Here is a 22311-nt window from a genome sequence, read left to right as displayed (position 1 = left end):
ATGGTCAACGGTCAACAGATGACGTCAGCAAGATGATGTGGCGCTGACGTCAGCAGATGACTGAGTGCTGACGTAGCTAGGGCTGATGTGGCACTGATGACGTCACGGGTGACATCAGTTGGAGTTGAGGACGGCGCATGGGGCGTGTGGTGCACTGATGTAGAATCTTTGCGTGGCGCGTGAGGGTGCGTGTAGGCTCCAATGAATGCGAGGTTTTCACCGACGTGTAGATCGGTGCAAGACGATCTTAGTGATACCTCTAGAAATGCAATCAGAGCAATATAAAAGGCGGTGACGACACGTGCAGTAGTTTGTGCGGTGTAGGACTCCTCAACGACAGTAGTTGCAGGTCTGAAACCCAAAGACAACGGCTGGAAGACGTCGGAGGTTCAATGACGAGAGGCTGCGGCGACTGTTGTGATGGCGAAAGCGATGTTGAGAATGGAGTAACACCAATAAAGACAAGACTGCTAAGAAAAGGTCAGAGTAGTGGCTCTGATACCATGTTAGAAATACTGAATGATTGTATTGTATTTCATAATCAAAGAATATACATAAGTGTCTTTATATAGGAGGCATATGTGTGCGGTATAAGTAAACATATATGTGCGGTACAAGTGAAGTGTAGTACAAGTACAAGTGTACTATACAAGTAATCTAGCTAGGCCTAAAACCCATAACATAATATACGTTAACATTGTATAAGCAATGTAATCCTCAAAAAAAAAAAGGTTGAACCTAGTGGTAACTAATACCGGTATAACACGTCCCATGAACCCAGTGGAGCACTAATCCACAAGTTTTGTGGATTAGTGCAGTTGTGCTTTTTTTTTTTTTTTTTTTTTTTTTTTTTTTTTTAATATTAAAACGTGAGATTGCAAGATTAATTATTATTATTATTTTGAATAGGTTTAATTATTAAGAAAAAGTGGAAACTTAAACAGCATTTTGTCCACTTTTTTAAATTGGATTCTCACTAAAAGTGGCCAAATGTTGTCTACTTTTAGTGAGTCTATAAGAAAGTGGACAACGTTATCAAATTTTAAGAGAAAAGTGGACAACATTAGGCCACTTTTGGAGAGAAGCCTTGAGAAAGTGGACAACGATGTTTACCTTTAAATGAAAAGTGGACGATGCTATCCACCTTTAAGAGAAAAAGTGGACAACGATGTTCACCCTTAAGAGAAAATGTAGACAACGTTGTTCACTTTTAAGAGAAAATTTGGATAATGCTATTCACCCTTAAGAGAAAAAGTGGACAATGATGTTCACCCTTAAGAGAAAATGTAGACAACGTTGTTCACTTTTAAGAGAAAATGTGGATAATGCTATTCACCCTTAAGAGAAAAAGTGGACAACGATGTCCACCTTTAAGAGAAAATGTGGACAACGATGTTCACCTTGAAGCAATTTGGACGAGTATGCCTAGAAGCACCACAGTGCTGACAAAAGTGAGGGTTCTTAGGAGTTTCTCTCTTCTTAGGTGTAGAAGTCACAACTAGTTTTGACTTGGGCACCACCTTGACCTGTTTCTCAACTTTTGATTCTTTTATCGCAGGATCAGCAATTTTCATAGTTTGAGGAACAAAACAAGAACTAGTGGTCAAAGCATAAGAAGTATTATTACTCTTATCAAATCCTAAACCAGTTTTATCAAAGCTAGATTTTTGAGAATTTAAAATATCATCAAGTTTTGATTCAAAAATTCTATCTAGCTTTGCTCTAGTCAACAACAAACGAGTTTCAAGATCCTTTATTTTTTTCAAACAAAGACACATTTTCCTTTTTCAGCACAGAAATCAAAGTAGTCTTTTCACTCAATTTTCGGCAAGATTAACATTTTCCATTTTCAGTTCATTTAATTTAGACTAAGCAACTTTTGAATTCTTTTCAAAACGAGCTACAGTTATACAAAGCTTATTATAAATATCTTGTAGACCAACATCGTCATCAAGAATGACATCAGTTTCAACTTTAAGTTCAAATTAAGTTGTCTTTCTCATTTTCCTCAGAGATAGCCACAAAGGCTGTAAAGTTTCCCTCTTGATCTTTGTCAGAGTAAGCAAGCTCTTTATCACTAAGTGTATCTACAAGAGCTTTTCCTTTGCTTCTCAAGTATGTGGGACATTCAGTCTTGTAATGTCCAAAACCTTGACAGCCAAAACATTGTTGACCCAAGGAGTTGTTAACTAGATTGATTTTGATTTATCTTTAGAAGATTTCAAATTTTCTATTTGTTCCTTTTTGGATGGCTCATGAAATCCTCTATTTCTAGAGTTTCTCATAAATCTCTTAAACTGCTTAGCAAGATAAGCAGCATTAGTAGAGCCTAATTCATCATCAGAAGAGTCAACTTCATCAATAGATTTCAAGGGAATAGGCTTTTGTTTATTATATCTAGTAAAATCTAATTCATAGGTCTAAAGGGATCCAACCAACTCTTCCATAGGAATAGTATCAATATCTTTACTTTCAGTAATGGCTGTGACCTTAGGTCTGAAATCATCAGTCAAGGATCTCAAAATATTTCTAACAATCTTAGGACTATCATAAACTTTTCCTAAATTAAAGGCAGAGTTTACAATGTCATTAAGTTTGGCATAAAAATCATCAAAAGATTCATCTTCTCACATTTTTATGTTTTCAATTTTTGTTTTCAGTTGTTGAAGCTTGTTAATTTTAACTGCTTTAGTTCCCTTATGAGTGGCTTCTAGAATAGTCAATGCAATTTTAGCCACCTCAACATTTGATAAATTGCTTAGGAGAAACACCATTGAATATTGCATTCAAGGCTTTGCTATTGTAATTAGCTACATCAATTTGTTCATCATACCATTGATCTACAAGAGTAGCTGGTTTAGTCAATCCATTTTCAACAAACAATCAAACTTGTTCATCTAAAGACTAGAGAAAAGCTCTCATTCTAACTTTCCAGTACGCATAGTTGTTGCCATCAAACATAGGAGGCACAATCAAGGAATGGCCATGATCAATGACAATCTGGGGTCAAGGATCAACTCACAACAGGTAGTCGAACAAGGAGTTAACCTACTATGATACCAATTGTTAGGGTTTTAGACCCTAGTTGAGTCAGATACAATCAGTTTTCTAACCATTTAATTAAGTAATTAAATCGGAATTAAACAAACATTACACAATCACAAACCACATGACACCAAGAATGATGACCAAGGAAAACTTTTGAAATTGTGGTTTCAAAGTAAAAAAATCTAAGGAGGATTTAACCTAAACAATCCTCAAGCCAACATTTCACTAATAGAATTGAAGTTTATATAATAGACCTAACCCTAAATCTATTGCTACCTCATATAGTACTTACTAACGTGATCACACGTAGCTCTGAATCCGCGGACTCTTCTACTATGAAACTATTGCACACAAACCACACGTTTGTGACTTTAAGACTCCACTCAAAGATTTAGATCAACTATAGTTGATTTGATTTCAACAACTTCCCTCTAAAGCTAGTTTTTTTGTTTGCACAAGGTCTCCAGCTATAGTTTCAAAAGGGTTTGGAAAACTCCAAATCTATGTACAAAGTACTCCCTCTTGAACTACTAAAAACGTGCTCTAGGGGTTTTCATTTAAATATCCTTAAGATCCATCAAAACCCTAGATTCAATGGCTAAGAAAGAAAGTGAGATTTCAAATCTACACAAATCTCGATCGGTCGAGAATAAGTCAGACAGTTTTCTGCACTTATTTTTTCTTACTTCCTTGAGTCTTCAATTGTGCAGAACTTCATTTGTCTTGTTTTTGAATATTTCTAGACTAAGCACTAGAAAGAAAAAAAAAAAAAAAAAAAAAAAAAAAAAAAAAAAAAAAAAAACCAAGTTCTAAAGGTTACAATTTGTTCATAGTTGCCAACCTAAAAATATAGACTTTACACCCCTTTGACAATCCATGACAAAACCAACATACAATTAAGACTCAAAACAATTGGCCATAAACTCACAACTCTACAAACTTAACATACTTCTAGAAAGCTGCAAAAAGAAGAATGTATGTCTTGAATATAGAGTGTACCTGTTTTCCTGAAACATTAAACAAATAGATAAATGCGTGTGTATAGAGATATAGACAAATAATGTCACACCCCAAACCCAAAAGGGTCCAAAGCATGAGAAAAAACCATCAAGAGAGAAAATGTAGGAGATTTTTTTCTTTTCTTTTCTTTTCTTTTCTTTTCCGCATGATAAAAATATATTACCATACTGAAATCTCCACATTACAAGTTAGAGTTCTATAGTACATTTACAAAAAAATAACTAAAAATCAAGTGCCTCCATATAATACATGAATATATTGAAAAACTCCAAATGGATTACATAAGGTCACAATCTTATCAAGAATAGACAATCTCAACATCGAATCTAGGCCTACCATGCCTAAGGCTAACAAACCTTAAGTGCCCAACCTCCAATAGAATTAATTACGGCCTCGTTGAACATAGCAAGATTGAGTCACTAGCCATTTATAGCAAAAATATCCCAATTTAACATAGCACTCGAATTACCACCAAATAAAGATTCATACCCGAGGTATAGAAAATTGATCTTGAAAACTGTTAGTGTGGGATGAGCTAAAACCTAGTAAGTAGCATAATTAATGGGGGTGAGGGAAATGCAGGTTTCATGATAATGAGAATTTTACAAAATATGTTATAATTTGGGAATTTCCATTTAATTTATGCCAAAAATAAATCATTAAAAACAGGACAAGAATGATAGAAATTTTTTTTTTTTGATAAGAAAATTCTGAAATTTCATTAGATAGAACCAACATTCATGCTTGATACATCTTTTGAGACTTGCATAGCTATAACGGGTGGGATATCCTCAACCCATACAAGACTATCTACAACTGAAATAGCATTTTTTGCCATGAGATGGGCAGCCACGTTCCCACTACGACGAACATGAACTGCAGCCCAAGTGTTGAAACACTTGAGGTCTTGCTTGATTCCTTCAGTCACCTTTTGAATCGACCAAGGAGGAGAGGTATCGCTTAAGAGGGCTGAGATTACTGTCATTGAGTCGCTCTCAAACACCACATCCTTCAGTCCCAGATCCCACGCAAGTTGAATCCCCACCTGCATTGCCATAGCTTCAGTTTCCAAGGCTTTAAGAGGAAGCGCCAACCTTTTGCTCATTGCCCCCATCAGCTGCCCTTCTGCATTCCTAATCACTACACCTATACCACAGCAGCCCCTCTCCTTACAGACAGCCCCGTCCACATTAGCTTTATACCAGCCCTGTTCTGGCGGTTTCCAAGAGGGAGAAACTGATCTAGCAGACTTACATGGAGGGGGGGGATTCTCATGCCGAAACTCCTTCACATATTCCTCCACATCACGACAAAGTCTATGAGCAGATTTGCGTTGTCCCCCAAATTTGACCGTATTCCTTTGATTCCATAGTCCCCAAGCTGTGGCCACAAACATCTCCCAATCAATCTCAGGCTTTCTGCTTCTAACCTCCCACACAACCTCCAAAAATTCATCCGTTGGGTAAGGCAAGAGAGGTAACTTGAGCCTTGATTCTCCCCAAACCTCAGCAGCAAATTTACATCCCCATAGGACATGTTCAACAGATTCACATAGCCCACAATAGTCACACCCCACCTCAATATCAACACCCCTTGATTTTAATCTATGTTTTGTTGGCAGAATATTCCTACATGAGCGCCACATGAACTGTTTCAGCTTGTTTGGACAGTTAAGACTCCAAACCAGTCTCCATAACGCACACATCCGCGTGTTGTCTGAAGTACTTCCCCTATCCGCTTTGTGGTTTTGGGTTTTTAGCCACTTTTGAGCTACCCTATAAGCACTTTTCACCGAGAATTTGCCATTTTTGGTCCATGCCCATATCACAGAATCTTCAACCAGCCGAGAGCTTACTGTCATTCCCAGAATCACCTCTGCTTCATGGGGCAAGAAGACTCTCTTCACCTTATCTATGTCCCAAGATCTCGACTCTTTGTCAATGAGGCATGCAACCCTATCGGATTCAAGAGGGACTTTGGGGCTTACCACCAAGAAAGAATCCGGGGTAGGGATCCATCTATCCTCCCAAATCTTCACATTCTCACCGTTACCTACAGCCCATCTAGCTCCATTCACCACAATATCCTTTGCAGCCATCAGACTTCGCCACACATATGAGGGTCTACGGCCTAATTGGGCTTCCTTGAAATTAGAACCAGCAAAGTACTTAGCTTTGAGCACCTTATGGACTAAGGTATTTGGGTTTTCTTGAATTCGCCACCCTTGTTTGGCAAGAAGAGCAAGATTAAAAGCTTTGGGATCTCTAAATCCCATACCCCCTTCCTCTTTGGATGTGCAAAGCTTTTCCCACGCAATCCACGCCAACTTCCTTTCTTTGTCTTTTTGCCCCCACCAGAATTTGCTCATCATGGCATTAAGTTCCTTACAAAGCGTGTCCGGTAGTTTGAAGCAACTCATGGTATAGGTAGGAGTTGCTTGAGCTACCGCTTTGATAAGAATCTCTCTCCCCGCATTAGAGAGCAAACGACCCTTCCATCCGGCTATTTTCCTTCCAACTTGCTCTTTGATACGACTAAATGCTTTTCTTTTTCCTTTCCCCACAAGCGGAGGCAGCCCAAGATACTTCTCGTGATGCTGAATAATCTGGGCCCCAAATAACTGTTTCACTTGGGCCTGGACATCCCGATTTGTATTTTTGCTGAAAAAAAGAGAGGTCTTTTCCTTATTTAACTTTTGCCCCGATTCGGCCTCATATTCTTCCAGCACATTAAGAACCCTTTTACCCTCCTCCACTGTCGCTCTACAGAAGATTATACTGTCATCGGCAAAGAAAAGATGGGAAATTTGTGGTGCCCCCCTCCTAACAGAAACCCCCCTGATATTACCCTCAAACTCTTCCTTTTTCAACCTGGCAGACAGCCCCTCCGTGCACAACAAAAATAGATAGGGAGATATTGGATCGCCCTGTCTAAGCCCCCGAGATGGAATAATCTTTCCTTTAGCCTCCCCGTTTATAAGAACCGAGTAAGAGACTGTAGAAATGCACATCATCATTAGGGATATCCATTTCTCATGGAAACCCAACTTCCGCATTATCATCTCCAAGAATTGCCACTCCACTCTGTCATACGCCTTGCTCATATCGAGCTTCAAGGCCATCAGAGCTTCCCTTCCTTTTTTCCTTCCATCAATACAGCACCAAGCTCCCCAAAATAACTATGAAACTATATTTTATTCACTATGAGCCACAAAAATATCCAATACCATTTCAAAACCAGAAACCTCACCCAAGTTGCCATAAAGACGGAAATGTCACCAAGACACCATACCACCACAGACAGGTCAGAGCCCAAACACACTAGAATGATATGTACCTTTTTTGGGATGTGGTCTATCGGCCCTGCCTAGCCTCACCCTCACCCACACCCTTAAGGATTTACCTATCCCCCTTATGGGCAGCTGGGGATAACGCACCATGTAGTATCTCTTTTGCATGTGGTCTCTTGGCCTGCCTAGCCTCACCCACACACTCAAGGATTTACCTGTGTCATGCAAAGTGGGAGCCTCCAACCTAGCTTGTCGTCACAAAAATAGGGTAATCACAAGTCATAAAGACAGGGTAATCACTACCATCATAGCACAGGGGCAAACCCACATCAAAAGCTCACAAGTTAAATGTATTCAAAATATATAGTTTACTTCCAAGTAATTTCATAAGATATTTCAATAACCAAATTTTCACAATATTCTCAAAGTCCTCAAAACCATTTCTTGTCAAAAACATTTTGCATCAATTTCCCAAATAATACAAGACAAGATAAGCACCTTTTAATTTTCCAATATACCATAAAATCCATGAATTCCTTATCAAAGATTAAATCAAAGATGCTCATATTTTCCATGTCAACAATTCATGCATTTCCCCATATGCAATATTAAACATGATTTTATATATAATCATATATAATAGGATTACAACACAAAAACAATGTTTATGCAACATGGTTATTTTAAATCCCGTTAAAAAGCTACTTACCTTGCAACCTGCAAAAAACTTAATTCTCTAAGCTCCAAAGGAGATTAGCTAAAACCTAAACAATACCAAGCAAACCTATCACGATAATATAAAGCTTGACATTGCATCTAGCTATGAATTAGAGATCGCTAAATAAGCAATTAATTAGGCAAGCTTAAGTATTTAACCTCACAAGTAATGTATCCCACTTCCAAAGTTACCCAATAATTTAATTCACAAGGTATATACTCCAATTTATAAAATTAACCCATTCAAGATCATCTCCCTAACACTAAAATCTTAACAATTTATAAGTAGTTCCCACAAGATTTACACAACATCATCAAGAGTCCCATGAAATCAAAATCACAATATCGTCCAACACAAACCATTTAAATCTTTAACTAGCTCCAAATAAACTCAATAGTAATGGAAAAATTAGATTTACTAACTATCACATTATATAATTCAAAACCCCTAAATTTCCACCATAAATAAACCTTAGATAGCCACCATTTATAAAACCATAAACCCACTCATCAAATAAATCCACCAATTCAAAAATCCATATACATAATCACAAAAATATCACCCAAGAAGCTCATATATCACTTGAATATCATTTTCAAAGCTTAGATTAAAAGAACCTCAAGCAAAAGTATAAAACCCACCAAAAAGATTAGGAATTTTTACCTCATATAAAAGGAATGAGTGAGTCTTAGCTTTTTCCTATGGAGTTTTCCAGTGAACCTTGCTGGAAAAATGTTAAAGGTGGCTGTGAGATGAGCACTGATGAGAGAATGAAAGAGAGATGTAGAAAGTAGTGTATGTGGGTGTGTTTGTGCTTGAGTGTAAAAAAAAAAAAAAAAAAATGAAGGCAATGTTGAGCTTTGTGGAGCCTAGTTGTGTTTGATTCGGTTGACGACCCAACCCGACCCTAATAATATTGTGTGGTTTTTAATGGAAGATTTTCTGAAGTTTAGTCCATGAAGCGGAGGCTTGGGCCGATAGGTTTTGGCCCGTTTTGTAGCCCATTGTGAATCCTGTGCATAGGATGTAAAAACCGTTTTTGGTGATTAGGGTTTTGTTGTTGTTGTCCTCTTGAGAGAGTGTGAAACACTGTAGCCGCATTTTGTATTTTCTCTGATAATAGTGAAATTCCTGCAACTCTGTGGACATAGGCAAATTGCCGAATCACGTAAATATTGTCTTGTGCGTGTGATTGTTTTTTTTTTTTTTTTTTTTGGCATTTGTTTTCTCTATTTTTTTTGTTTCTCACAGTTTGGGAATTTCGGGTTAATTCCCTACAGGCAACCCCTTCACTAGCAGGCCAAGGGAGAGAGAGTGAGATGTTTTGTGAGAATTGAGTGGTGGGGAACAAATGGGGTAGGTGGGGTCATGTGTGAGCCATAAAAAAAAATTCTAACCCTTTTTTTTTAAAGCTTGTGGTGTTATAGAAAAAACTTATTACAATGCTATAGAGAAACTAAAAAGTTTGAATCAAAGCATATGTGAAGTATACTTAGCCTGATTCTAGATTTGTTAGAGTAAACATAACCAAGGCTAAAACAAAATAGGTACAAACCAACCAAATTGTTCTTAACTTAAATTAAATTAATTAATTAAAAAAAAAAAAAAAAAAGCAGCTCCCCCTCAAAACAACTACCCCTTGACATCATCTCCCCCTTTTTGTCATGATGCTTAAAGGGGTCACTTATCTTCATCACTAGATTCTACTATATCATTACCTTGACCGGATGAAGAAGCACCACCGAAAGGTCTCACTACCCTCCTCAAATCATCAATATTATCAGCCATTGAGGATATAACCTGTCCATGTTCCAACTCTGTGTCCATGATCACATTCACATGTTGATTAAGCAATTGCAATTGTGCCATGATAGCTTCAAGAGAGGCACCCCGTGGCATTGGTGGTGTAGAAGTAGCAGGTGGATGAACATTTGCTGGTTGTTGTTGTGGTTCATCATCTGAATCTTCATAATCATCCACTCCTAAAGTACTTCGTTATCTCTTATCACCCTTATTTTTGGTTAATTGTGCCTGCATTTTCTTTAGAGTACTAGAACCAAAAACAAACCTAGGCTTGAGTTCTATGAAAGGTGTAGGTAGGTAGAAGCCTAAATGAATAAGAATACGAGTGATAGAGAAAGGCAGATATGACGGTAGTCATGAGAGTAATACACACCCAACAAAGACTGACACAAAATGGAGGGAAGATCTATGGGAACATCTGTGAGAAGAGCATAAAGGAGATTATTAGCTCTTTCAATGGTAATAGTGTTACCATGAGAAAGGGGATTGAGATTTAAACTATTTTTAACTTTTGTTATGAATGTGCAGTAAGTGGCTAACTATTAGGATTAAAACACTACATTTTAAGATTAAAATTGAATCATTTACCGTAAAAGAAATATATTTGAAATTTAAACTCTTTTTAATTTTTGTTATGGATGTGTAGTAAGTGGATAACTTTTAGGATTAAAACAGTACATGTAGTTATCCACAAATGTGTATTATTTTTAAACTTTGAATTTGAAGAAAAAAAAAAGGGTGGTCAGGTAGTGTTTTCTAGATAGAAGGTGGGATTTAAAAAAAAAAAATAGTTTAATTCAAAATTTTTATACGTGTACTTTTTCTTTTTTAACTTTTTATTATGGATGTGTACTACATTACTAAATTTTAGGATTAAAACATTACATTTTAGGATTAAATTCAACTTAATCACTGTCATAAATAAATATGGTAAGTATTATGTGTGATGAACTTACGACTTTGCTGAGACCTGTGTTTTTGGTAAACAGTCGCCTGGACCTGGTCACTGCGACCCCCTTTGTGAGGAGGCACCCCTTCTCCCGAAGTTACGGGGCTATTTTGCCGAGTTCCTTAGAGAGAGTTGTCTCGCGCCCCTGGGTATTCTCTACCTACCTGTCGGTTTCGGGTACAGGTACCCTTTTGTTGAAGGTCATTCGAGCTTTTCTTGGGAGTATGGCATGGGTTACTTCAGCGCCGTAGCGCCTGGTACTCGAACATTGGCTCAAGGCATTTTCTCTACCCCTTCTTACCCTGAAAAAGCAAGGGCACCTTGCGTCCTTCACACTCCTAAAAATCTCAAATTATAATAAATGCTCTAAATTAACGTTTACTCAAAAAATAGAAGAGCCTCGTGCATGCTCAAAGGCTAATTATATAAGAAAGGAAGAGTTTAAAACCTGTTAAATTATTTAATTTGATATGGTTTCGAGAAGTAACAGAGGACTACGGAGTTTTCGCAAGCAAGCAGTATGAGTCTTTGCTGAAAGGTCGCCGTTGTTCTAGGAGGAGTCAAGCGGTTAAGCGAAGTGCTTGATACGTGATAAGATTAGACATGGAAAATGTTGTTTGGTTACTAGTTTTTCCTATCCATGCGAAAATAGTGTATATTTGTTGACTAGATTACCCAGGTCTTGTATGCCAATCAACGCCGGTTCTGTTAATTAGTTAATCACAGCTGTGATCATTTTTACCAATTCTCAATCTTTGACCACTGACATCTATAAATAACACAGCATTGCACAGTTTTGCCTTCGCAACCCTCAAAACACAAGTCAAAATCATGGCTACCAAAACACAAGCCAAGATTCCAGTTGTTGATCTCTCCAACTTGGACCTGAAACCTGGTACAAAAACATGGTTCTCAGCTCGCAAAGATGTTTGCCGTGCACTTGAAGAATACGGTTGTTTTGTAGCGGAGATTGGCAATAAAATTCCTTCAGAGCTTCACAACGCAATCCCTAGCTCATTTGCAAAGTTGTTTGAGTTCCCCACAGAAACCAAAATGAAATTCACTTCTGAAAGGCCTTTCCATGGCTATTTCTCTTCTCCTAAGTACGAACGCCTGGTGATTGATAATGCAACCTCCACAGATGTAACTCAAGAGTTTACCAATATCTTCTGGCCCAATGGGAATCATCATGTCCGGTGATAACCTAATCGAAATCTTATGTTCTTATTCTATTTTTAACTATAAGAAAATAATAAAATCACTGTATTCTCTAATAGCTTATGGTTTTTTTTTTTTTTTTCCTTCTGCTTTTATTTATTTATTTACTTAAAATTTTTAAAACTATGTACAACGTAACAGTAACACTTTTTGATGTGTTTTCTCTTGGTTAGCGAAAGTGCTGATTCATATGTGAAGCTGATGGCGGAATTAGATAAAATGGTGACAAAAATGGTATTTGAAAATTATGGCGTGGGGGATTACTATGACTCTCACATGGAATCAACTACTCACAGTTTCGGCATTTTAAAATATAATGAACCTCAGAAAACTGGGACCAAAAATGGCCTTGACAACCACACGGACAAGCACTTTACCACCATACTTCACCAAAATCGTGTAAAGGGTTTGGAGATAAAAACAAAGGATGGTGAATGGATTGATTTTGATCCCTCCCCTTCATCGTTTATATTCTTGGCAGGTGATGGACTCCAGGTGGGCAATTACTATACGCAAATTATGGTTTAAATTGCTTGCTCTTGCAAAATTGCTATAGATATTCCTCTCTTTATTTATTTATTTCTTTTTACTATCCTATGTTGGAATATTTAAGAATAAGAGAGTCACACAAAAAAAATTTAATTCTATTGATGGAAAATCAATAAAAAATAAGGAAGCATAATATATAGAATGTAGTGTTGAATATATATATATATATATATATATTTTTTTTTTTTTTTTTTGAGAAAGTAGTGTTAAATATTTAGTATTGAATTGGATGAGTAATATTTGTAGTTTTTCACGTTTAATTCAATATATTATTAGTTTCAGTTAGTTTAATTGTTAAAATCCATTATTATCCAATAAGGGCTTGAGATAAAATATTCACCATAACAAAAATAAATTGACATTTTAAACCGATAATAAAGCGCAAGGTTGCTATAGGTTCAAAATTTATAATATTTATAAACAAATAAAATAAATTCAAATATGTTAGATCTTTTAATTACGGATTTGTTGTGATCATATATTAAAATAAGTCTATAATTTAAACTATGAAGGATTATGATTAGCTTTATTAGATAAATTATCAGAAGTTGGTATTTATCGTATCTTGTTGGAAAATAGCCTTGTGAATTCATAAGCGGACAATAAATAAAGATTAATCATAGTTTTCCAAATTACTTATTATAAGCTACCCAAATTTCAAGGTCTAGATTTTCTTCACGGAAAACTTTACTTTTTCTCACTCCTCTTAACCAAAATAGAGAAGTAAGATCAAGGTGAATGTTCAGTTACTCGATTCGTTAGCTCCGAACATAGAACTTTTTTGGAAATTAGAGAAAATAATTACTCCATCATTCTACTTTGTTACAAAACTACGTAAATTTGGAAGTAGATTGTTAATTTATTGTTTTGTCTTAATGGTGTGATCAATTTAAGTATTTTCGCAATCTATATCAACTCCGGTTAATTTAGCTTTCCAATATTGTACCAATATTTTATGATATGCTTTACAAGATCATATTCAATGGAATTGATGGATGCGTGTTTTGCTTGACCAAGGTATGGAGCAATGATAGGATAAAAGCTTGCATGCATCGAGTTTTGTTGGCTGAAAATCTTGAGACAAGATATTCACTTGGGTTGTTTTCGCACAACAATAAAACGATATGTGTGCCAGAAGAATTAGTCGATGAAGAGCATCCCTTACACTACAAGCCAATAAATCTTCGTGATTATGCTCAAGAACAAAACAGACTAGTCGCTTATGGAAAAGAACTTTCTCTCGAAGTCTTTTGTGGTGTTTAAACTCTCAGTCCAAAAAGACGCATCTCTCGGTTGTTATTTCAATGTAGTGTGCGGTCACTTATATGGTGACTTTGGTTTCTTCTAATTTCAAAAGCGTGTAGAAGAAGTGTCTATTTATGGCTTTATTTATAATTTGGCATATGGTTATTTTCCTTTAAAGGGATTTCAATAAGAGTAATGATAACATAAAAATTTATGTACTCAATATTACTCATTTGCGATATCAAGAACTTGATGATTTTAATCATGACATAATAGGTTTCCTTACCAGTTTTTTTGCATGTCTTTTCTTTTTAATTCTAATCTTGCTCACAGAAGTGTCTGTTCATATTTTTCTATCACAAGTGTCTGTTGATATTTTTCATTTGAACTTTTAAAGGGCTTTCAATAAGAATATATGTATGAATATATAAAATTATGTACGGGATATTATATTGCTCATAAATAAATGTCTTTTGAAATCAAGAACTTGATGATTACGTGAATTTAATTATCACATGTTAAATATTAGCATTGATATAATTGACGAATATCAACATAAAGGTCATCTAGATAAAAGACGACCTTAGCCATGTTCGTGACAAGAGCTGGGAACAAGATTCTGTCAACATGCGTCACCTTCATGGACGAAGCAGACCACCACTCATTAAAGTACGGATAAATGTCCACAAGACAGTTATGAACCGATAATTGCACCGGAACAATTACCAGCATAATGATTGTCCAACGGCTATCCGTTACACCATTAAGGAAATCATCAGTGTCAATCAATGCTGCGTTACTCTCAGGAGAAAAATGTCCGGAAGTAGCATTAACAGACATAACTACACCAACTCGAAACAAACTATAAAAATGTAAAGGGAACTCAGGTAAAGAGATATAAAAAATTAAAAAAATTACCAGAGAGAGAGAAAGAACGGTGAGAAGTTTATTCTGAGAACTCATAATCTAACTTTAGCATCGGAGTATTCTCAACTGGCATTACACCAGCCGGCTAAACATTCCTTTGCTTTTTCTTGTCTTGACCACAGGTCTCGGAGGTCGTCCATCGGCATTGACGGGGAACATACTGACAAGGTCCATTTTCGGCTTCATCAATAACCGTGTTGAATATGCTAGAATATATAGGGATGAGAGAAGCATAAAATATAAAACACAAGAACATGAAGTTTACATATTTCAGCCTAACGGCCTATGTCTAAAGAGGAAACCCTTATTATGGCGTTTGATACGGAGTAATGTTTTAGAATTCCCATGAATGTTTAAAGATTCCCATGTTTGGTTGCAAATTACGCTAGGGAATCAAATGCCAAGGGAATCTAGATTCCCTCCTTAAACCCCTCTCAGTAGGAATGTGGATTCCCTTTAAAATATGTGCGTATCTAGATTCCCAAACTTAAAGGAAATTGTATTTTTTTATAAATTGACAATTTTAACCATTTTTCCTTATCATTTAGACAATTAAGATAAAATATAAAACAAATCATCAATATCTTTTCCTGTCAAAATAACATAAACAGGATAGACAACTTTGATGATATATTCTTTAACAAAGTTCTATTTAGGTTTCACGTGTTGGAAAAAAAAAAAAGTTTGAAGGGGGCTCTCCATTATTGCCAGGTATTCACTTTTACTATTGTGTGTATGTTGCTTAACAAATTATTAATAGTTTTTTTTTATTATTTATTTAAAGGAAGATTTTTTTTTTTTTTTTTTAAAGGACTTGGTAGTTTACATTCAAATCTAAGGATAGAATGAGAAAAATAAATAATTCATTTAAGATTCCTAGAAATAAACCAAACATTATCATCTCACATTCCTAGGAATATTAAGAGATTTCCAGTGAAGCCAAACATAGGAATAGCTACATTCCTAAGCATCTAGATTGCAAGGAATCATATTCCTAGGAATTTGGATGCCAGGAGTAACGTGAATTCTCCCATACCAAACGCCACAATAAGGGTTACAACTTTAATATATGAGAGTGTAATACAAATCAAGTGTTACAATGAACTATAACATGGGTATATATAGTAGACTAAACCCTAAACTAATAGATTTCTAGTACAAGTAGGAGACTTGTTTTCTGCACAATGTATGATTAGGCTTAGGCCTATTACATTGGGCTAATATAACATTATTGATTTTTTAACCATTTTTTTTTTCATGTCTTTTTTTTTTAATTTAAATTTGTTTAATGATGCTTAAAAGGTTTCAAAATGATGCTAATAATGATACAATGGATGGATAATGTTGAAGATTAACTTATACCATGTTAAAAATGATAAAATATAGATGTCGAATTAAATCTGACCCAAAAAAAAAAAAAAAAAGAAGTAGAAGTATAAAACAGAGAATACAAAAAAATAGTGAACATGAGAACATGAAACCTTAAAAGGGCTACATCTTTATTATATAAAAGTGTAGTACAAATCATGCGTTACAATAAGCCCAACATGGGTATATATTATATATATTAGGCTAAACCCTATGGCTAATAGACTTTTAGTATAAGTATGAGACTTGGCTTGCACAAACAGTAGGATTAGGCTTGGCTAATATATTGTGTAAGCCAAGTCTCCTACTTGTACTAGAAATCTATTAATTATAGGATTTAGCATATTATATTGGAATAATATATATATCTAATAGATAATAAATTTGGTCCATCCACATGCATGGTTTTTTCTCTTTACATCATTATATGGACTCAATTTGTTGTAGAATTTTACCCTCCAAAGTCTGAACACCAACAATGACTCACAACTTGTACTTGGATAAGACATTGTTAAGTTCAAAAACTTAAAAATGATAGAGTTTACATTCTTAGAGCATTCCCATCAAGGGAGTCAAAATTTATAGCATTTACCATCTCAAAACACTATTTTTTAGCTTTTAACACCTCACTTTATAATACATCATACATCAAAGATTCTATTTCTTTTACCACTTCATTTAATTTTTTTTTTTTTTATTCTCTATATGTTTCTTTCTCTCTCTTCTTATCTGTGTCTCTCCCTTTCTTTGAAAACCCACCACTTTCTTTGCAAACCCACACCCACAGCTAGCCGTTGCTAGCCACCACCATAAAAAACAAAAAGAAAAATCAAACCACCCGCCGACGCCACCATAGCTACAACAACTGTCACTATCACCACCGCCCATAACCATGACCACCAACCACCAAATCACAATCCTAAACCCACAAGCTCATCACCATTCACCACCAACAACCAGAAAAAGAAAAAGAAAAAGAAAAACAACCCTCTAAAATCACAACCTCATCACCACCAATAATCGGAAAAAGAAAAAGAAAAAGAAAAACAACCCACCAAAATCACAAACCCAAACCCACAACCTCATCACCACCAACAATTGGAAAAGGAAAAAGAAAAACAACCACCAAGAGAGAGCAAAAGCACATCAATGCCATTGCTTATGGCCTAATCCATACTTGCGAGTGAGGCAGCGAGTGAATCGGCTTGGTCGAAGTCAAGTGAGGTGGCCAGCCACCAACCACCACAATTCTAACGACCACCACGCCGATCAAAGACCCATGCCAATCGACTCGATGACCCACGCTGAACTCTTAGCCGAAGACCCATGCCAATCTCCCCTCAACATTACTGCCCACGCCGGTCAGAGACCCACGAACCTACCAAGTAACAAAATTAAATCACCCTGTTGAAATAACACAGAACCCAGACCCATGAAATCAAACCACAAAATCCAGACCCATGAAACCAAACCCACAAAATCAAATCATCCTGCCATCAAGCTCTACCTCCATATCGATAGCAACACTCCGAAGGCGAAGTGGATTTCATGTCCAGTGGCGTTTGGGCTTTGAAGTTCTCGACCGACGAACCTTGAAGGGGAGGAGCTCAAAATGTGAAAGAGAGAGAAACAGAAGTTATGGGAAAGAGAGAAGAGGAAAGTGAGAGAGGAGAGAGAAGAAAGAAGAGAAAAATAAAAAAAGAAAAAGAAAAAGTGACCGTTGGGAATAAAAAAAAAAAAATATTTAGTTTAACATTTATGCTACAGTGAGCTATTATTGATAACAGCTCACTATAGTTGTGTGTAAAAATTTTTGGCATTTAAAATCTTTGATGTAGTAGGTATTTTTGTGTGTTGGTGGTAAAATTTAGCTTTTAGCATTTTTAGCCTCCTTAATGGGAATGCTCTTATGAATTAAACTCTCATTAATCGCATATTCTGCTGTTTGATTGTCATGTAAATAAAAAATATAAAATGATTGGAGTTTTTTTTTTTTTGGTAATTTGGATGTAACCAGAATTTGTAAAGCCCTTGTATATAATATTGTTATCAACTGATTAAAAAATTGTAATGACACAGAATATTGACTAATTGACTAGACTTTTTTTTTTTTTATAAAACTAATTGACTAGACTTGAATCAAAATAACCCATTAAAAAATATGTTAAAATAAACCACATTCGTAAAATTATTCAAACAAAATTATTAGGCAGTGTTATTGCACATTAGTGTGTGCAAATACACTGCCCTAATGCACTAAAATTAAGAACGTGTAAAATATGCTATGTGCATTAGTTTTTCGCTTTTCAAGTAAAATCCGAAGATTATTATTTATTGCTTTTTTTTATGATAATTTTGGAGTTTGGCATTATTTAATGAAGGACAACGTTTGTTGTAGCCTAAGGCTACAATTTGACTCAATATTTTTTTATTAAATTTGAATTTTGACAAATCCATCATTCGATTACATGCTGGCAAAATTTTCAAACAATCAAATATCGATAATTATGTCATCAATCAATTGTTTAAATTGCAAGTTTATGTAGTATCAAATTCTACATAAAAAATAAATTTATGGATTATATAGTAAATAACATCCAGTTGACACAAAATTTGACATATGTGTTAAGAGAGTAAAAAACATGTAATCCAACAGTTAAATTTCCAAAATTTGTAGCAATGTAAATTTTTTAAAAGGAAGGTATAGCCTTAGGCTACAACCAAATTTATAGCCAAATTTTGTCCGTTAAAGAATTAATGTTTGTATAAATGTGCAGCTAGATTTCTGAATTTTAGTCAACCACATTTAATGCTTTTTTTTAGAAGAATATTATTTAATGCTTTTTCTAATGATAATTTTGGAGTTCGGCATTATTAAAGAACCAGTCGCTAACCCATACTATGCACGGGGTTAGTAAATAAAAATTAAATATATTTATTTTATTCGAATGTACATTTATATGAAAATGAATGAAATTAAATAAAAATATAACTGTATGCAAACTGCTGGAGGAAGATAACAATATTTTGAATTTGTACCACTTCTTGAATCAAAGCCATACAAAAATCTTTGCCTAGAAAGCAACAACAATTTCATATAAAAATGTGCAATATATGCCAACTACAGCAAGTGGAAAAGAAATATAACTGTGCAATAGTACATTTTTTGTATTTAGATCCAACAGGGAAAAAAATCCCTTGAAGATGCAAAGCCTTGGCATATGATATCTATAAAATGAACTTTTATTAACCTAAGCAAAGCAGAGCAGAGACTTTTTTTTTTTTTTTTTTGAGAAGATAGAGCAGAACAGAGCAAACCTGGTCTTTGCAATTGGGTACACACTAAATGAGCAGAGCGGACATTTTTTTTTTTAGAAGATAGAGCAGACCTGGTCTGCCCTTTGCAATTGGGTACGCACTAAAAGTATGAGCAGATCAAACCCTTTTTTTAGAAGATAGAGCAGCGCAAAGCAGACCTGGTCTGCCCTTTGCTATTGAGTATGGGCAGAGCAGACCTTTTTTTTAGAAGATGGAGCAAAGCAGAGCAGACCTGGTCTACCCTTTGCAATTGGGTATGCACTAAAAGTATGAGTAGACCTGATCTGCTCTTTAATCTGCCCTTTGCAATTGTGCATGCACTAAACGTGGCCAAGATTAGCAGGCCTGGTCTGCCTTTGCATTTGAGCTTCACAATAAAAGTGGCTTAGCTCTTGTCTGCCCTATGAAATTGGATTCTTCATAAAAAGTGACTAAATAATGTCCACTTTTTCTCTTAAATATGAATATTGTTGTCCACTTTTTCTCTTAAAGGTGAACATCGTTGTCCAATTTTTCTCTCAATGGTGAAAATCGTTGTCCACATTTTCTCTTAAGGGTGAATAGCGTTGTCCACTTTTTCTCCTAAGAGTGAACAGTACTGTTGTCCACTTTTTCTATCAAAGGTGAATAGCGTTGTCCACTTTGGTTGGGTGGAAAAGTGGGAGGATGGAAAAGTGGAAGGATAGAAAATATTTAGTTTTTCCTCTTATGTATTTGGTTGGAGGGATGGAAAAGTAAGAAAGTGGAAAACTCTTTTGTTTGGTTGAAGAGAAAAAGGGAATTATAGAAAATATAATTTATATAAATTGACTATTATACCCTTGTTACATAATTGATAAGAAATAGATTTATTTGTACTCATTAAATAATATAAAATTTACCACATTATATCTATAAATTTATTTTTTCTATTTTACACCATCATTTTTACAAAACACCCATATCAATTTATCTATTATACACACTTTTTTTTATTAAAATAATATTTCTCTTCCTTTTTTCTATTATTTCCCAACTACCCCCACCTAACCCCTCCTCTTTTTTTCTGAGTCATAATACACTCCTTCAGTCCTTATCTCTATCTTCACCTCTCTTCTTCTCCTTCTTTCTTTCTTTTTTTTCTTTTTCTTTTTTTTTTGAGAATCTTTTTCTTTCCTCTTCTTCTTTTACAATTTGAGTTTTATGCTTTTATTATAGATGTTGATTTTGGGTTGGGTTTGATTAATGGCAGTGATTTTGGGCGGAGAAAGTAAAATTCTAGTTTGGGTTTTTCTTCCTCTTCTTTAGCATCTTCTTCTTTCTTCTTCTTTTTTCAATTTTAGTTTGATTATTTATATGAATTTGTATATGGGTTTAATGAATTTGGATCTAAATTTAGAACGATTTTGATGATTTTGTGGTGTGTCCGTGATGATTTTGGGTTGGGTTTCTCGGTGAGTTTTGATTGATTTTGAGTTAGGTTTTCCAGTGGGTTTGTCTTGATTTTGAGTTGGGTTTTCTAATTTCTTTTCCGTTGATTTTGGGTTAATTTTCTGTGCTAGGTTGCGGTGTTTGGTGGTGGTGCTGGGTTTGGTAGTTGGGTGGTTATTTTCTGCTTCCTTCTTCTTATTATGCCGCGTTGAGTTGTTGTAGACGTTGGGAGAGGGCATTTTTGTAGAAGTGTTGTGAGAGCACTTTCTCTCTAGCCTTTTCCTCCCGATTTGGGAGGATGAATTTTTTGGGCTCGAGAGAAAATTTTCTCCCAGGTTTTCCTTCCTTCCCATTTTCCTTCTTTTACCAAACAGTGGAAAACACTATTTTCCACCCTATTTTCCTCCCTATGTTTTCCATCCCCCCTAAATTCATTCCAATCAAACACAGTGTTAAGAGTGAACATCATTGTTCACTTTTTCTCTTAAAGGTGAACATCATTGTCCACTTTCTCATAGCTTCTCTCCAAAAGTGGCCAATGTTCTCCACTTTTCTTTTAAAATTTGCTAACGTTGTCCACCTTCTTATAGATTCTCACTAAAAGTGGACACATTATTCAACTCTTTATCTTTCTTATTAACTCTCATATTATTATATTTATATTACCATATTTATTCATTTTAATTAAATAATATTAAAATACTCCAACACTATTAATTACTAGAAAATAATGTTGTTGGAATAATTTTACGGGTGTGGTTTTTTTTTAATGGGTTATTTTGCTTCAAGTCTAGTCATATTGTCAATAATCTGTGCCATTAAATTTTTTTAGTTAACAACAACATTATATATACAAGGATTTTTGCAAATTCTGGTTATATCCAAATAACAAAAAATTGACAATTCCCGTCGTTTTATATTTTCTATGTACTTCTCATTGAAACAACGGAGTTTGTGATTGATGAGGGTTTTAAATGTGAAGAATGCAAACTCCACATTCTTTAAGATTTTGTTTAATAAACCATGTCTTTATCCAAACACAAGCTTGCTACGAGTCATATTAGTGTTCAGACTTTGAAGTGTGTATTTCATCCTATTTATGTTGTCGAGCATCTTGAAATGCATAATTTTGCAACAAATTGAGTCCACTTAAAAGTGAAACCATGCATATGGATGGACCAAAGTTAATTAATAAAGAGAAAGAAAGTCTTACTCTCCTAACTAAGACATATGCTATAGCATTGCTTTGCCTTAGATATGGGCGAAGGAAAAATTCTGAAAATAGTTAAACGGAAAGTAACTTATTCCATCTTTTAAAATTTCAAATAAAGACGTAACCTTATTCTAGAAGAAAGCAAGTCACTATAAATAAAGTGCCCACACACTGCATTGAAATTTGAAATAAACTAGCAAGAGACTAGTTTATTTGGACTGAGAGTACATTCGACT

The 22311-nt window shown here is 35.2% G+C and overlaps 1 protein-coding gene across 1 annotated transcript; it reads left to right on the top strand.

The window, feature by feature from the left end:
- The first annotated feature begins 11658 nt into the window (after positions 1-11658).
- On the top strand, positions 11659-13881 carry LOC126703227 (2-oxoglutarate-dependent dioxygenase AOP3-like). The gene is made up of 3 exons (XM_050402182.1): positions 11659-12023; positions 12219-12540; positions 13612-13881. Exons 1-3 carry the CDS (start codon positions 11659-11661, stop codon positions 13855-13857), a joined length of 933 nt encoding a protein of 310 aa, XP_050258139.1. The 3' UTR covers positions 13858-13881.
- The last annotated feature ends 8430 nt before the right edge of the window (positions 13882-22311 follow it).

Source organism: Quercus robur, chromosome 10 (genome assembly GCF_932294415.1).
Source record: "Quercus robur chromosome 10, dhQueRobu3.1, whole genome shotgun sequence".
Classification (NCBI taxonomy): domain Eukaryota; kingdom Viridiplantae; phylum Streptophyta; class Magnoliopsida; order Fagales; family Fagaceae; genus Quercus; species Quercus robur.
Note: the sequence above shows the minus strand (reverse complement) of the source record. Positions and strands in the feature narration are given on the sequence as shown.

Excerpts from the sequence above, each read along its gene's own strand:
- LOC126703227 (XM_050402182.1), top strand. The coding sequence starts at position 11,659 with ATGGCTACCAAAACACAAGCCAAGATTCCAGTTGTTGATCTCTCCAAC. Across the intron at positions 12,024-12,218 it reads AATGGGAATCATCATGTCCG|CGAAAGTGCTGATTCATATG; the intron begins GTGATAACCTAA and ends TCTCTTGGTTAG. Across the intron at positions 12,541-13,611 it reads TGGCAGGTGATGGACTCCAG|GTATGGAGCAATGATAGGAT; the intron begins GTGGGCAATTAC and ends TGCTTGACCAAG.